The 15,630-nt window shown below is 33.3% G+C and overlaps 7 protein-coding genes across 7 annotated transcripts; 4 read left to right on the top strand and 3 right to left on the bottom strand.

Moving 5' to 3' along the window:
- Window positions 1–712: 712 nt before the first annotated feature.
- On the bottom strand, window positions 713–3,990 carry NAEGRDRAFT_51156 (uncharacterized protein; the record flags this gene model as incomplete). The annotated part of the gene is made up of 2 exons (XM_002674001.1): window positions 713–2,564; window positions 3,194–3,990. 2 exons carry the CDS (start codon window positions 3,988–3,990, stop codon window positions 713–715), a joined length of 2,649 nt encoding a protein of 882 aa, XP_002674047.1.
- Window positions 3,991–5,125: 1,135 nt separating this feature from the next.
- On the top strand, window positions 5,126–6,527 carry NAEGRDRAFT_58813 (PLDc domain-containing protein). The gene has a single exon (XM_002674076.1). It carries the CDS (start codon window positions 5,130–5,132, stop codon window positions 6,507–6,509), a length of 1,380 nt encoding a protein of 459 aa, XP_002674122.1. The 5' UTR covers window positions 5,126–5,129; the 3' UTR covers window positions 6,510–6,527.
- Window positions 6,528–6,643: 116 nt separating this feature from the next.
- NAEGRDRAFT_70745 (uncharacterized protein) lies at window positions 6,644–7,102 on the top strand (the record flags this gene model as incomplete). The annotated part of the gene is made up of 1 exon (XM_002674075.1): window positions 6,644–7,102. The coding sequence occupies one exon, from the start codon at window positions 6,644–6,646 to the stop codon at window positions 7,100–7,102; it is 459 nt and encodes a 152-aa protein (XP_002674121.1).
- Window positions 7,103–7,394: 292 nt separating this feature from the next.
- On the top strand, window positions 7,395–9,174 carry NAEGRDRAFT_80714 (Gamma-glutamyltranspeptidase; the record flags this gene model as incomplete). The annotated part of the gene is made up of 1 exon (XM_002674074.1): window positions 7,395–9,174. The coding sequence occupies one exon, from the start codon at window positions 7,395–7,397 to the stop codon at window positions 9,135–9,137; it is 1,743 nt and encodes a 580-aa protein (XP_002674120.1). The 3' UTR covers window positions 9,138–9,174.
- A 378-nt stretch (window positions 9,175–9,552) lies between these two features.
- On the bottom strand, window positions 9,553–10,011 carry NAEGRDRAFT_44688 (polyubiquitin; the record flags this gene model as incomplete). Its single annotated transcript, XM_002674000.1, has 1 exon — window positions 9,553–10,011. One exon carries the CDS (start codon window positions 10,009–10,011, stop codon window positions 9,553–9,555), a length of 459 nt encoding a protein of 152 aa, XP_002674046.1.
- Window positions 10,012–12,976: 2,965 nt separating this feature from the next.
- Window positions 12,977–13,825, top strand: NAEGRDRAFT_70742 (uncharacterized protein; the record flags this gene model as incomplete). Its single annotated transcript, XM_002674073.1, has 1 exon — window positions 12,977–13,825. The coding sequence occupies one exon, from the start codon at window positions 12,977–12,979 to the stop codon at window positions 13,823–13,825; it is 849 nt and encodes a 282-aa protein (XP_002674119.1).
- Window positions 13,826–14,294: 469 nt separating this feature from the next.
- Window positions 14,295–15,370, bottom strand: NAEGRDRAFT_80713 (uncharacterized protein). The gene is made up of 5 exons (XM_002673999.1): window positions 15,303–15,370; window positions 15,020–15,156; window positions 14,687–14,897; window positions 14,509–14,616; window positions 14,295–14,436 (listed from the first exon to the last, which is right to left on the bottom strand). The coding sequence occupies exons 1-5, from the start codon at window positions 15,358–15,360 to the stop codon at window positions 14,336–14,338; spliced, it is 615 nt and encodes a 204-aa protein (XP_002674045.1). The 5' UTR covers window positions 15,361–15,370; the 3' UTR covers window positions 14,295–14,335.
- Between the last annotated feature and the right edge of the window lie 260 nt (window positions 15,371–15,630).

The following is a 15,630-nucleotide window of genomic DNA, read 5'->3' as shown; positions in this document are numbered from 1 at the left end:
TAGGATTTTTTTGCATGATTAGTTGGATAAATTGAAAAAGTGAAATTGAGGAAAGAATCTGTTCATTACTATTATCATTCGAATCGTCCACATCCAAAGGTATGCTTGTTTGAGAAATGAATTTGGAGTTTGTTGGTGTGAGGATGATTGAGTTTCTTGTTGAGGGTGGTGGTTCATTAATTCTGGACGACTTTCTGGGTGTTGAACTCACCTCAAACACACCAGCTGTTTCTGGGACAATTATTGGGGAGAGTTTTTCACTTCTCTTTGGAGAGATATCTTCAGTATTTGTTATTGAAACGTTAGTTGTCGAAGAGATAATAGGTACTGAATCCCATCTTGATATTGGAGATTTAGTTTTTGGAATGCTTCTGCTACTTGTTGGACTTGTTGTTGAAGAAGGTGATAATAAATTATTTGTGTTTCTGTTATTATTAGTGATTTCCGATAATGAAGGAGTAGGTTTTGTATCTTCCCTAATAAACTTTTGATTTATTTGTTGTAGACTGCTATTTCCCAAGTCTCCAACTGTGGATGAAGATCCGATAGAACTCGTGGTACAATTCGTTCCAGTCACGTTGTGGGGTTTCAATGTATTCATTTTTTTTAAATATTAATTTTGCGAATTATTTGGCCTTAATAAAAACAATTATATCCACCAAAAAAACCATCCAAAAATGTGGTACTGTTATGTAGGTTGTTGATATTTGGGCTATGAGTTGCTTTCTTGCGTTAACCGTTCAACTTCCTCCCTCAATTTTTCAATAAGGATTGGTTTGTAAATGACAGAGTCAAATCCAAGTTGTGAGAGAGTATCAACTGATTCCCAAATGTTGGCAGTGATGGCAATTACTGGTGTTCGTTTTCTTCCTTCACTCTCTTCAAATTCTCGAATATGTTTCACACTCTGCTTGCCACACATGACTGGCATCAACAAGTCCAATAAAATGATTGAATATTGTTTTTGTTTGTACATTTCAAAACATTCCAATCCATTCGATGCACAATCAACTTCAGTAAATCCCAACAATCGAACCATCTTTTCCATCACTTTTCTGTTAATTAAATTATCATCTGTTATCAGTATTCGTTTAGAAGGTACAGGTTCTGGTATTACTACCTCTATAGTTGGAACATTATCAGTTGTGATATTTATCTCTGGAGGTGGAGTAATAATATTTTGACAATTAATCTTCTTCTTTTGCTTGTCGAGTTTTTCGTTCAATACGCTTATCATATCGTCAACCTTTACAGGTTTGATAATATACTTCATAGTTGCATATTTTCTAGTCCTTCCTCTCAATCCAATGGGTATCAATATCTTTTCTACAGAAACCAATTTTAGGATTTGTTTCACTTCTGCATGGAGATGTTCAGAATAAATTACTACCAATGGTTTTGACTCATCAATATCCGTAATACTTTTCGGGTCTATAACAGTGGTAACCGTAGTTTTAGCACAAATATGAGCAACATAGTCCTTCATTATATCCAAAAAGAGTGCATCATTGTCAATAATTAATACGTTGAAATCTTCTAAATCTATACTAAGTTCTTCAAGTCTTTGATTTTGTGCAGATTGAGTTGGTGCTATCTTTAAAGGAAATATTACAGACATTGTCGTGCCTTTACCTATTTCGCTGCTAACTATAATAGATCCTTTCATCTTCTCAATAAGTTGCTTGCTAATATTCAATCCAACTCCTGTTCTGTTACTCAATAGTAAACTCGTTCCATTCGATCCTTTTGTATTACCTGAAATTGATTTCAAATAGTATTGATCAAATACTGTTCCACCTGTGTCCATGTTACTTGCTGATTTCAAATCAAAAGTTTGGAATGCTTTAAATAACTTGTTGATATTATCCTTTTCAATTCCTTTTCCATTATCAATACAATCAATTTTAACGAAAACAATGTCCTCCTTATCGTCTAACATTTCAATTATTTTTTCTTTTTCAACATTCAACTTTTTGAGCTCTTCATCTGAACAAATATCACACTTGAGAATTACTGAACTCTCTCCTTGCTCATTAGATGAATATTTGATAGAGTTTGACACAAAGTTCATTAATATTTGAGAAACTCTAACGTGGTCACCTATCACTTGGTTTGGAAGAGAATTTAAATTAATAAAACTGTGAAGTGAAACATTCTTGTCTGCTGCAATATTATAAAATACTGAAATTACTGATTCAATTGTGTCCAATAAATTGAATGGTTCATTCTTCAATTTGATATTTCCCATTTCGAGACTTGTCATTTGAAGTGAAGTACTGAAAATGTGAAGTAACAAATTGGCATTATTATAAATATCATTCACCAATTCAAGATACGGTTGTTCAGCTGTTGAATCTCCACATGAAGATTCACAATCACTCGAATAGTGTCCATCATCATTTGAAACATGTAAGAATCCTTTCTTTGCATTCATTGGTGAATGAGAAGGTGATTGTAAAATGCTGTTCTTTCTTCCTCTTTTTTTTCTTTTATCTGAATGACTGTTCTTTTCCATATCATGTCTCAAAATTGTTGAAGCTCCAATAATACCATGCAATGGATTTCTACATAGGAATAATTAAAACAATTCCAAAATGTGAATTTGAATTAATTCGAACTGATACTGGTAATACATACCTTGCTTCATGTGAAATATTTGCAATCATGTGAGTTTTCTCATTGCTCAAATACTTTTCCTGCATGTAAGCAAACCTTTGTTTATAATGATATCTTTTTTCTTCTGCATATATTTTTGAAAAGAACAAGCACATAATGGCTATGGAAGTCATTACTATCCCGTTGCTTACTATAGATTCTATTGGATACCCCAAAATCATCATTGGAATAAGCGAACCAGATACGAAAATTACTGTAGATATTAAGGAGGTGATAAGATGGTCTCCAAAAATATGACAAGAAATTATTAATTTGAGTATTGTCAATATATATATGGATAGCTTAGTGTAATACATTTGCATTATGAATCCATAAGAGGTTGACAGAACTGTTCTGCATAAATGAATTACATTCTTCCTTGCCCTAGTTGGAGATTTACAGCATGTTAAATAATTCAGATAAAGATTACTAAAAACCTCCACTGCAAAAGTTGCAAAGTACAGAGCTAGAGATTGTTCGCATCCCGACAAGCTTGTACATTGTTAAAAATACTAAAACAAAATATATCCCAAAATACCTAAACCAAGAGGTCATAAAGAATAGATTTTGTTGAGAAAGAGCCCTATAAGCCTCTAAATATTTAGGTTCTGAGTTTTCCTTGAGTATTCCAATTTTTAAAAATATAAAGAATGGTACTGATTCCAGTATTGGGTTAATTTCTGATTCGTCTGTTTCAATATTGACATTAGATACCGAGTTAGGAGTATTTGGTGTTAAAACAATTGATGCTAATGAGGGCAATTCTAGATTTTTGGGTTGGTGATCTATTTTCGTTTGTCCTCTCTTATCGTTAGATTGTTTGTTCATTTCAACTTTTGTGTAAGTTGTTTTGTTAGAGTTTTGAAAAAGAGAATTTCTCGAATTTTGAAAAGTTAGTTTGTTTTTCTGCATTTTCTCCTTTTCCTGATCCTTAGTTTTTGGTAATATTGGAATTAAGTTACTTTTTGATGATGGAAATAAATAATTAGTTGTTGGCATTGACAGGCTGGCTGTTCTCGTTCCTCGATTTTCAAGAGACCTTTTATCATCAATATTCCTCCTATTTTTAATGATATCATCCACAACGAGAGTACTTGTTGTTGGCATCTTTGTCGTATTACTTCCACAATCAATGTTCGGAACAGCAAGAGTAATAGATGATGCAGATAATTCATCATTATTCTTCACCTCCGGAATTAGGTTTTCCTTCATGTTAGAAATACAATCGCTCGACTGTTGATGCGGGGGACTAGTATTGATAGTGCTAAACCCAACACCACTATCCTGATTAGTAAGTACTTTACCACAGTCAAGTTCACTTTTATCTTGTGGCATTTTTTTAAAAAGGCTTGGCTCTCAGTTCTGGCGAATTTTAACCACCTCCATTTCTGCTGTCTTTTGATCGTTGTGGGTAAGATACTAAATTGTATCTCCTCCACTGCATCCACGGCTGTTTGATTCAGAATCAGTTTGAATCTCTTTTGATTTATTGTAAACATTACCATTTCCAATAATTATAGTAAAATAAATGACCAACATACAGCATTTGAATGAGGATGTCTTGGCTGTGATGATAGAGTACCTAGCATTGGGTGCATGCAGTTTGTTCCGTGTGGTTTCGTGCAAGTGCTCTTGTCCCTAGCAAAGTGATTAGAAACTTGGAAGACCTTGATAGTTTAGCAGAGTGACATTTGCAAATAATCCAACTTTCTCAAATCTAACCCAATTGCACATCTCTGATTGTACAACTATTGAAGAAAGACACATCATGCCACTAGTTAGTGGGAAGTGCATTACACACCTTACCGATCTCTCCCTTAAATCCATGCCAGGATATATCTGTACAAACTCAAAGCACCTACCTTACAAAGTTAAAATATTTGAGATTGAATTATAAGGAGACAAAGGTGTTGATTGTATTGTTTCAGGAGAAAATATGAAAAATCTGGAAATTTTACTCTTGGACGACACTGGATTGACTGGGAAAAGTATTATTTCCTTGCATGAATCAAACTCTCTTCAAAACTTGATTGAATTAAGTATTGCAGATAATAACCAAATTACCAAAGATAACATCCAATTCTGTCTCTCAAATCCAACAAAACTGAAAAGGTTAAGAAAGCTCACGCTTCCTAATTGCTCAATTCCTTCTCGACTGCTAAACATAACACCTCTTCAAGTCAATTATCTCATCTCACCTACGATAATATTTATCTAGTCGATGAATATGATGAACAGTTTGCTTGGGAGGAAGAAATAGACGATGAGTTCGTCTAATACTACTATTGTTTCGTTATTCATGAACTCCAACCATAATATTCAAGAAGGACCTACCCATTACAATATTTTCCTGTCAAGATACAAAGTCCCCACATCCGTTCTCAAGCTCCGTCAACCAAAAAGACCACAAGAATCTAACACACAATTAAACGTTAAATCACATCATTTTAAAAAAATATAAAATTGCAAACAAGATGAAAGCCATCAGCAAAATTTCTCTTGCCACCTTGTTGTGTGCAATAATTTTGTTCACAACAACACAACTCGTGTTGGCAGATTTACAAAATACCACCTACAATAGTCCTTTCCTTCCTCTCAATATCCCTCGTGCTAATATTGGTTTAACTCCTCTTTTCTCTCCGGATCACTCTACAAAGGAAGAGACTGAACTTGTGATGAGTGCCAAGAAGACTATTGATATTGCAATTCCAGGATTTGACAGTTGGAGTGGATGTACCTATCCAAAAGATGGATGTATGGGTTGTTCTGCTACTGACTTGTTGAATAATGAAAAATTCCCAATTTTCCAAGTTTTAATTAATCAAATTGTTCAACATGGTGTTAAAGTTCGTCTCTTAACTAACAAGTATGATGACAAGATGTGTTCTGGAAAGATGGACTTGTTGACATATTTAAAGATTGCAGGTGCTGATGTCAGATATTACACAACCACTACTTTCTTACACGCCAAATATATCACTATTGATGGTTGTAAATCTGCCATTTCTAGTATTAACTTTTCTCAAACTAGTTTCAGAAGAAACAGAGAAGCTGGTATTTTGGTTAATGAATGCAATAATGCTGCTGGTGTTGTTAAATTCTCTCAAGGAGTTTTCGAATATGATTTCTTCCATGGTGTTCCATTGGATGTTGATTATAGTCAATATTCTAAAAGTGATATTCATATGATTCAAACCTCAACTGCTACTGTCACCATTCCAGAAAATATGCACTTTGCAAACTGTGATGCTTCCTCTGGTGATATTCAAGAATTCAATGATAATTACAATATTTCTATCAGTGCTAGTCCTGATTATGCTTATGGATTCTTGATGTCTGCTTTGAATCAAGTTAAAAAATCATTGAAGATTAGTATTTATGAAATTTCTCATCCTGACCTCTGTGATTATGTTATCCAATTGGGTAATAAGGGTATCAATTTGAAGATTTTCGCTTCTCACTATGTCTTTGCTAAATCCGAAGCTCTTGAAGCTTATCAATGTTATAGAAAGCTTGTTGATAACAATATTAATGTTGTCTTGTCTGCCAAGCAATGTTTGGAATTTTCACATGAAAAGTATTGGGTTATTGATGATAACATTTTAATGATGAGTACTGGTAACTGGAGAGGTTCTGATTATCCAAATCCACCTTATGTCTTCCCACCAAAGAAGGGTAATAGCTCCACATGGAGAAATGTCAACCGTGATTTCACTTTGAGAATTGATGGTCAAACTGCCATCCTTAAGAAATTCCTTGCTGTTTTGGACAATGATTATCAACAAGGTTATCCATATTCTCCATCCACCTCAACTTCCCCAATCAAACAATCAATCAACATTAGAAACTATTAAATTATTTAAATTATTTCGAAAAAATGTCTTGTTGTTCTTCTCCCTTTAAGTTATTACAACGAATGAAAACACATCTCTCACTCCTTCGTACCATTCTTTATCACAAATTAATTGTTTTTTACTATGGATACATGATGGGATTGGGTATTATCCAATTGATTATTCATGATTGGTCCAAGTTTTCACCTTCCGAATGGTTTGGCTATTTACAATTTAATAATTTGGCGACAAGCAATAATGAAGATTTGAAGGAGTATTGCTTTCTGCATCATCAAAATAGAAATCCTCACCACTTTGAATATTGGATTACATGTGATCGATCGAATGGTGCCATCAAATCACTGAGAATGCCAATATGTTATGTTACTGAAATGGTTGTTGATTGGATTGCTGCAAATAGAGCCTACAATTCCTCACAAGAATTATTGAATCAAGAGAGACAAATGGAATTTCTTAGAAAGAATAAGAATAATATTCATCCAGAAACAAGAAAAGATATTCGAAAGGAAATTATTAGATTGGGAACTGTTTTTAAACAATTCAAAATGGAACAAGAATTTTCAAACTTTTTAGAAAATGAATTTCAACAATAATCTTTACATTTTACGATCAATGATGGTTAATTAAAATGTAACACCCAATTCCTCAATTAGAAAATAATAGTTATGAGGAGTTAACAATTATTTCGAAGCTTGTAACAAAATACATTACAAAAAAATGTTCAAACTCAAACCTGGGCGAGTTATTATCCCATCCGTGAGATGCTTTGTGTATCTGATGATCATCTTATTTTGCTGTTGTTGTTGTGTTCATCAGGTATGTGGAGATATTTCTCCATCTACATGGTCCGAGGAGACCATTAAACATTACACTTCGCTATTGAACATGGTTGGATATCGATATGATAAACCACAGGGAGTTTCAATGAATGGAAAGGGTTTGGTGAGTGGAACCTCTTCTGCACTTGCTGTTCATGTGGCAACTGTTATATTGGAAAATGGAGGAAATGCCATGGATGCAACTGTAGGAGCAGTAATGGCACAGATTGTTATTGCTGGTGGGAGTTATGTTTCATTTGGTGGGTTGGCTGCGATGGTGTACTATGATGCAAAGAGTGGGAAAATTCACTCATTGAATGGAGTTTTTAACAAACCACTCAAGTATGATTCGGATAATAGGTGTGTAAATTCAAAATTGGATAATTGTTTGGGATATAGAGTTTTGGTTCCTGGATTTTTCAGAGCTATGGAATCTGCTCATAAGAAATTTGGAAAATTGAAATGGGAAACTGTTTTGGAACCTGCAATTTATTTTTCAGAGAAGGGATTCATTGCTGATTCACAAATAGAATATTTACTGAAATATGATGGTTACAAGATTTTTAAATTTGAGGAAGGAAAGAGAATATTCATAAATCCAAATACGAATCAACCATACAAGAAAGGAGAATTGTTTAGACAATTGGAATTGGCAGATACTCTTAAAAATGTTTCTCAATTTGGATCTGATTACATGTACACAGGAGAGTGGGCTAAAGATTTTGTCACTAAGGTCAATCAATATGGTGGAATAATTACAATGCAAGACATGATCCAGTATCAGCCAATTTGGGGAGAGGCATTGAATGGAACATTCAAATTGGAAGAGTTAACAATTCATGGACTTGATTATCCAAGCATTGGTGGAATGTCAATTATTGAGGCTATGAATTTAATTGAACTATTGAACAACACTCAACCATACAACGAATCCGCTAACTCTCTTTACCAATTGGTTCAAATAGCTAGATGGGGAAGATTAGTGCAGGTAGTTGATTACTTCAAGCCACAATTACTTGCTTCAATGTTCCCAAATATTGACCTATCTTTCCAAGGACGACTTTCCAAGACAACTGCTCGTCAAGCTTATGATTTGATTTTCAATTCCAATAAGGAGGATTTATTGAACAGATGGCTCAAATTTTACAAGAAATGTGAAACAATGCCCAACAATCCGTGTATGTACAAGACTCCATCCGAATCAATTATTAAGGGACATTCTGATTCCTTGACAGTCGCTGATTCTGATGGAAATGTAGTGGCACTTGTCCACTCAATCAATTCTCAACCTTTTGGTACTGGCTTGATTGTTGGTGGCATTCCTCTATCCGATGCAATCTCCTCCAATTTAGGTCAACTGGCATCTGTGAAGGGAGGTCAACAAATTCTCAATCCACTCCAACCAATTATTGTAACATTAAGAGGTAAACCATTACTTGCTCAAGGAACAATAGGAGGGGGACTTCATGAATACTCTATTCTCAATCTATACAATGTCTTAGTAATGAAAAAGACACCAAAACAGGCAGTCATGCTTCCTCACTTTCAAGATTTACAATTCAGAAGTGATTTCTGTTTCCCACTGAATCAAACAATCTATGTGGGACCAGAGAAGGGAGGTTTTTCACTTCCACTCGTTCAAGAAACACAACTTGAGTACGGCCAATGTTTCAATATTCTTGGAAATGATCAAGCAGCCACCTCAACTGGTGATCCGGGTTACATCGCTCAGTTATTGAAACCAACAACTTCCCAACTTATTCTTGGTGCAGTTGATAACATGCTCAATGGTTGGTCAGAGGGGCTTTAAGGTATCCATGTTCTAATAAATTAATCCATTAACGATATTTAAGTGATCCTATTGATTTATCCAAGGTAAAAAGACTACAGCACCACAGGTTCCCAAGTTGTCTCCAACCTCAGTACTGATGTGGCTCTACGATGCTTAACTTCTCAAATCGGACGGGATGAGGTGCATTCATCGTGATATGGCCGTAGCCATTAATCATCTTAAATTGTGAAACTTGAATCGGTTCAACCCTTGTTTCCCTCTGAAATTTCTGAACTGCATTGAAAAATAAATGTAAAATTGAGTACGTATAAGTTACAATCGACTTGTTTTTGTTTATTATCAATTGATTTATAAATTATACTCATACAAGAATACGCTATTCAATGAATAATTTATTGACAATAATTGAAAGAATCTATGATATTTTGCAAACTTAACCACCTCTCAATCTCAATACTAAATGCACAGTTGAATCCTTTTGAAGATTGTAATCACCAATAGTTCTTCCATCTTCCAATTGCTTACCGGCATAAATCAATCGTTGTTGATCTGAAGGAATACCTTCCTTATCAAATATCTTTTGTTTCATATTCTCAACAGTATCATTCGATTCCATTTCAATAGTGATTGTCTTTCCAGTTAAAGTTTTTACAAAAAGTTGCATTCCTCCTCTTAATCTCAACACCAAATGAAGAGTTGAATCTTTTTGAATGTTGTAATCATTAATAGTTCTGCCATCTTCCAATTGTTTCCCAGCAAAGATGAGTCTTTGTTGATCTGGTGAAATTCCTTCCTTATCTTGTACTTTTCTTTTCACGTTTTCAATTGAATCATTAGATTCAACCTCCAAAGTGATAGTTCTTCCAGTGAGTGTCTTGACAAATAATTGCATTGTGTTTGTTGTCTTGTTTTTCTTATTGTTTTTCTTGAATTCAAAACAGTTCCTTGCTTTTTATATTGTTTTGAGATGTATATATTTTTAGAAAGTAGTTCTTCTGCAAAGAAATTCTTTCAATGAACCGATTTTTGTTTCTGGACACAAATTTGGTTCATGTTTAGTAAGTATTGCTTAAGCTGTACATGCAATAATGAATTTTAACTTGTTGTTCGTGAATTGAATGCAATTTGACTCTTAATGGTTTTGAATTTAAAAGGTGATTATTGGAAAAATTTAATACTTGTAAAATGGTTTGGGTACAGCTATTCATCACTCAAAATCAATGTTTAACTCTATGAATCGATATACCGTAGCCATTTATTGCCTTAATACAATGAATAATAAATAAATTGAAAAAATGAAGGAATAAGTTAAAGAGTTCAAGTAAATAAGATTTTGTTGTTTGTCTTTCAATTGTTAATTTAGACGGGAAGCCTGCCAGGAATATGGCGACTATCCCGCTACAGTCTTTGACTGTATGAACAGTGAAGGCAAGAGTTCTGGACGAATCTTGTTGTGTTCAAATAACAGGTTGTTGAAGAAATTGAAAAGGTTGATCAACCTCAAATTTATTGAACATTAGACATGTGAATTGCTTGATCCAAATTTTGGTTTCTCATATTCTGATCAATTCTAAATTGAAACTTCATCTATTTCAAAACAAATTATTTTATTTACAATTTACTGAATTATTTACAAGTTGTAATTTACATCTTTTTCGATTTGGTAATCTTCTTAGTTGTGGTGTTCGATTGTTGTTTAGCTCTCTTTTCAATTGAATTTTTCGAAGATCTTTTCACTGAAATTTGTTTACCATTTAAATTTGCATGATGATAATCAATATTATTACGATGTCTAGTTCCACTTATAATATTAGAAGTATCAATATCAAATAATGGTAATCTTTTAGATAAATCAATTGGTTTAGATCTTGTCCATTGTGTTTTAGTTGGAATTCTATCTTCGGAAGAATTTGAAGAATTTGATGAAGCATTTCTAGCTGGAAATAAATAACTGTTGATCGGATGATGAAATTTCCCCAACAAAACAAAATAACAATAAGAAAATGGTCTCAACAAGAAGAAATATGTATAATTCCTCCAATAACACTTCACAATTTATTTCCGAAATTTCTCTGGATAATATTGTGGGTGGAACAAGAAAAAGAAATTTAATTGATTACAAAACATTGAATTCTATTGGAAGTGAAACAAGCAAAACTTCCAAATCTCAATCACATAATACTTTAGAAATGAGAAACAAACAATTCAAAAAGTGGTAATCTCCATTTAACTCAAAATGTTGTAAACCTAGGCAAATCATTGTAAATAAAACCTAAATCATTCACACAATATTTACAATAGTTCATAATGTTATTTATAACCTCTCAAGCTCAATACGCACAATTTGAATCCTGTTGATTTATCTAAGATTAAAAGACTACAGCACCACAGGTTCCCAAGTTGTCTCCAACCTCAGTACTGATGTGGCTCGACGATGCTTAACTTCTCAAATCGGACGGGATGAGGTGCATTCATCGTGATATGGCCGTAGCCATTCACAATCTTAAGTTAAGGTTTATTAAAAGAGAGTAATGAGGCTTGACTTTAGCCATTTAAGTAAACAACTTGATATAGTTATTTTTCAAATAGGAAAATTAATATTTTTCAACAAATTATCCCTCTAAAAATATAATGTCTTATTATTTCCTAATTCCGTAAAAAGATGTAGACTATTCAGTGCATTTTCAAATTTTTGAACTAAGAAATAAGATTGGAATAAAGAGTTGCTTTCAATGGATACTAAAGAGAATTTGGATTTAAGGAAAATGCTCGCAAACAACAATAAATACAACGTTTCGCTTGGTAAATAAAAGTTCTTCACCTAATTAAGAAGTGTCTTGTCAATAGTTATTTCAAACTTCCAACTATTCTCAAATTATTCAATTTTACAAGACATTACAATTCCAACAAATGAATCTACAGTTCCCTTAACTGTAAACATTGTCAATGAATAGAAGATCTACTATTTTATTGGCCGCTTTATCCATCCATTTCCAAAGTGATTAGACGAAATTTGATTGATTTCTCTGCTAATTATCATAACCTTCCAATTTGCAATATTATGAACAATATGTAACAGTGCATCACCACACAACATATCAAGTGTTTCCATCATGTACCATTGTTTGCTGGAGAATCACAGATGAGACGTGATGGTTCAATAATGAAAAAAACAAACGAATAGTTCTTCTCATATTCAACAACAGATAATATTATTATTATTAGATCCACAAAGAATCCGAACCACCATTTTCAATATTTCATCTCCAGTACAAGAAATTTCTATTCATCAATTCATCATCACAACATTTTTTGATCAAACAGTCATCAAATCAACAGGACACACAACAACGCAAAGCCTTCGATCAAAAGTTGTGGAGTCTCTACTGTAAATCATCAAGGCGGGTTTTTTTCATTATCAACGTATACGTAGAATATTCACTCATCCAAACTCCAAACTCCTTTTTATTACCTGAATTAACAGCAACATGTTCCGTTGTACTACTAGTAGGTACACCACTTGTTGGATGGAATGTTTCAACAATGATGATGATTCAATGTCAGGAGAAAAAACAGTCTCGAAATCTAACGTTACCAAAAAACGGGAATTGTCAATGAATAATCATCATCAGACAATCATCATCACCACTAATACTAATTATAACCAGAAGAATCGTTATGAAACAATTAATAAGCAAAAGAATGCAAATACAGTAGTGGAAGTGGAGAGGAAAAATAATCCTCTAATAATGATAATAATAGAAACATTATCTTCCATATCACTTCATCAACTCTATCAAATAATTTGTATATTATGTTTATGTATGATAATACTGGTTTTAAATAGTGGTATTGGCATGGTAGTAGGAAAGGAATTATCATCAACTGCTTCATATTCGGAACAACCTTCTGCTTACATAATTCCTGAATTGAATACTCAATTTTGTCTTGCCTGCACAACAAGTGAATCAATGGCTTTCCAGGAGAATATAGAAAGTAACAATGATACAAGGGATACCCAATTATTATTCGTCTCGGTTGGGAATGAAGACGCTAGTAAGGTTGAAATATCCTTACAAGCCATTCCTAAATTAGGAAAAAAAATTGTATTGGTTTTATCTTCAATGAATGTAGTGACGTTTAATATCAAGATTGAGGAATCATTTCCATTAGAAAGAGTTATTTGTCACTCACCCATTCAGAGCAGTGTAGTATTTTCACCATTCTATGAACATCAAACAGTTAAAAACATTCCAGTTGATTATTATTGTGTGAAGGGTTCGAATTGTAGTTACAAAATTTTGGTAACTACCTCAACTGTGAGTTGGTATGGAGGTGGACAGGTATTCACTGAACTCATGTCAAATCATTTGAATTTAGAATGGAGAGCTTTTGCATCATGTGGTAGGGCAACAAGGATTGCTGTTCAACCCATTGGATGGCCATGTGCAGCCCTATCAGATGAGCTCATTATTTATATTACCCTCACGCTCTTCCTGTTCAGTGTATCATTCATTAGCTGTATTGTTCTGGTTTTATTGAGATGGTACTGCATTAGAGTTAGAGCAAGAGAGGAATATTTATTGCAACAGGCAAATATGGATTTTGTAAGTGAAGAAGATTTAAAATCAGATTCCAAGGTTGTGCAATTAAAGACCACAACTATTATCACAACAACCAATACAGCACCAATCATACAAGTGTGAAATAAATCATTGATTTTGCTACATTCACACAATCAATGGTTCGTCCAAGAATGGAATGTTTATTCATGCATTCATATAAAATCAACCAAATGTCATGTAATGCTATTGAGATGATTTTCTCCTTGTAAGTTACTTTAACAAATAGTTGTAATCTGATACTTGAAATGTGGATGTACTATAATTGTAATGCTTATCATCTAGAATGCAGATGCTACTTTGTTGGAAATCTAGAACGTAATCTAAGTCAGAACAAGTTAAATGATAATAATTTATATAAATGAATGAAGAATTCATTGTTGAATGAATGGATTTAGGCATTACAATTGATTCTTAATAAAATATTCATGCAAGAAATGAAGAGAGGTGTATCTTCGGAGAGAAATGATGCCGAATGCACTTTGATTTCCAACAAATTAAAGCTCAGTTGAATAATTTTTTGAGATTAAAAATCTTTGATTCATCATATATTGAGATTAAAAATTAAATCTTTAATAAATTAAAATTGATAAATTATTGGGACAACTTCTTAGCAAGAGTAGCAACGTGCTTTCCTTGGAATCTAGCCATTTCCTTTTCTTGGTCAGATGGTAATCTTTCACCCTTTCCACCAGCTGTTTCAGATTATTTCAGTAAAATAATTGATTAATAAATATTAATAAAACTCAACATAATTCAAAACATACCAATGGTAGTAGCACCGTATGGTGAACCTCCCTTAATTTCGTCCAAACCCATTTGAGTGGCACAAGAGTAAGGCAAACCAGCATAGACCATTCCGTGGTGAAGGAAGACTGTTGATAAATGAAATAATTCAAATAAAGTTAAAATGGTTATTACCAAATATAGTATAAAAATACGAACCTGGGATAGATGAAATAATGGTTGTTTCATTTCCTCCGTGTTGTGTAGCACTAGAAGTAAAGAAGGAACCAACCTTACCAACCAAAGCACCAGTAGCCCAGAGACCACCAGTAGCATCCAAGAAGGATTTCAATTGACCAGCCATAGTACCGAATCTAGTTGGTGAACCGAGGATGATAGCGTCATAGGATGGGAGCTCTTCAGTAGTAGCCTATTATTTTTCATATTATTTTGATAATGTTAATGAGTAGTTCAATAACAAGATGGTCAATCAAAAAAAATTGAATGATTTCAAGTTAATAAATATGTAATTATAACTATATCAATACATACAACTGGAATGTGAGCAAAGGCCTTTTGAGCATCAACAGCGTACATCTTTTCCAAGACTTCAGTTGGGAGAGTTTCTGGGACTCTCTTGACAACAACTTCAGCACCTTCAACTTGTCTAGCACCTTCAGCAATAGCCTCTAATTATTTCAATGTTAAAAAATATCAAATTGAGTTGTTTTTGTATTAATAATTATTATTATTATAATTTTAACATCAAAAAAGTTGAGCAATTATTTGAAAAATATTGATTAATAAATTATATTCATTGAATCTAGATACGAACCAGCCATTTGCCAGATGTGACCATAAGTAGAGTAGAAAAGAACGAGGACCTTGACCATTTTGTTTAATGTTATTTTTTTGATTGTTGTTTTGTATTTCTTGTGTGGTTCACAGGTGTCATGACCTTGCATTTATGTGTTTTTCATTTTGGCGCCATATTTACTAATTTGTATATTGAGGACGAAGAGGAAGAAAGAGCACGTAGAAACTATGCAGAAAGTACGTCCTCATCGGTTTGTTAAAGAATCGGTGTGTGAATATCAAAGATGCTGTTTTTCACACATAGTTGAACCACAAACGTTGTTGTTAACAAAGTAAGCTACTGTAAT

This window comes from Naegleria gruberi, assembly GCF_000004985.1.
Source record: "Naegleria gruberi genomic scaffold NAEGRscaffold_42, whole genome shotgun sequence".
NCBI classification, from domain to species: Eukaryota; Heterolobosea; class Eutetramitea; order Acrasida; family Naegleriidae; genus Naegleria; species Naegleria gruberi.
This window is presented reverse-complemented; position numbering and strand designations above follow the sequence as displayed.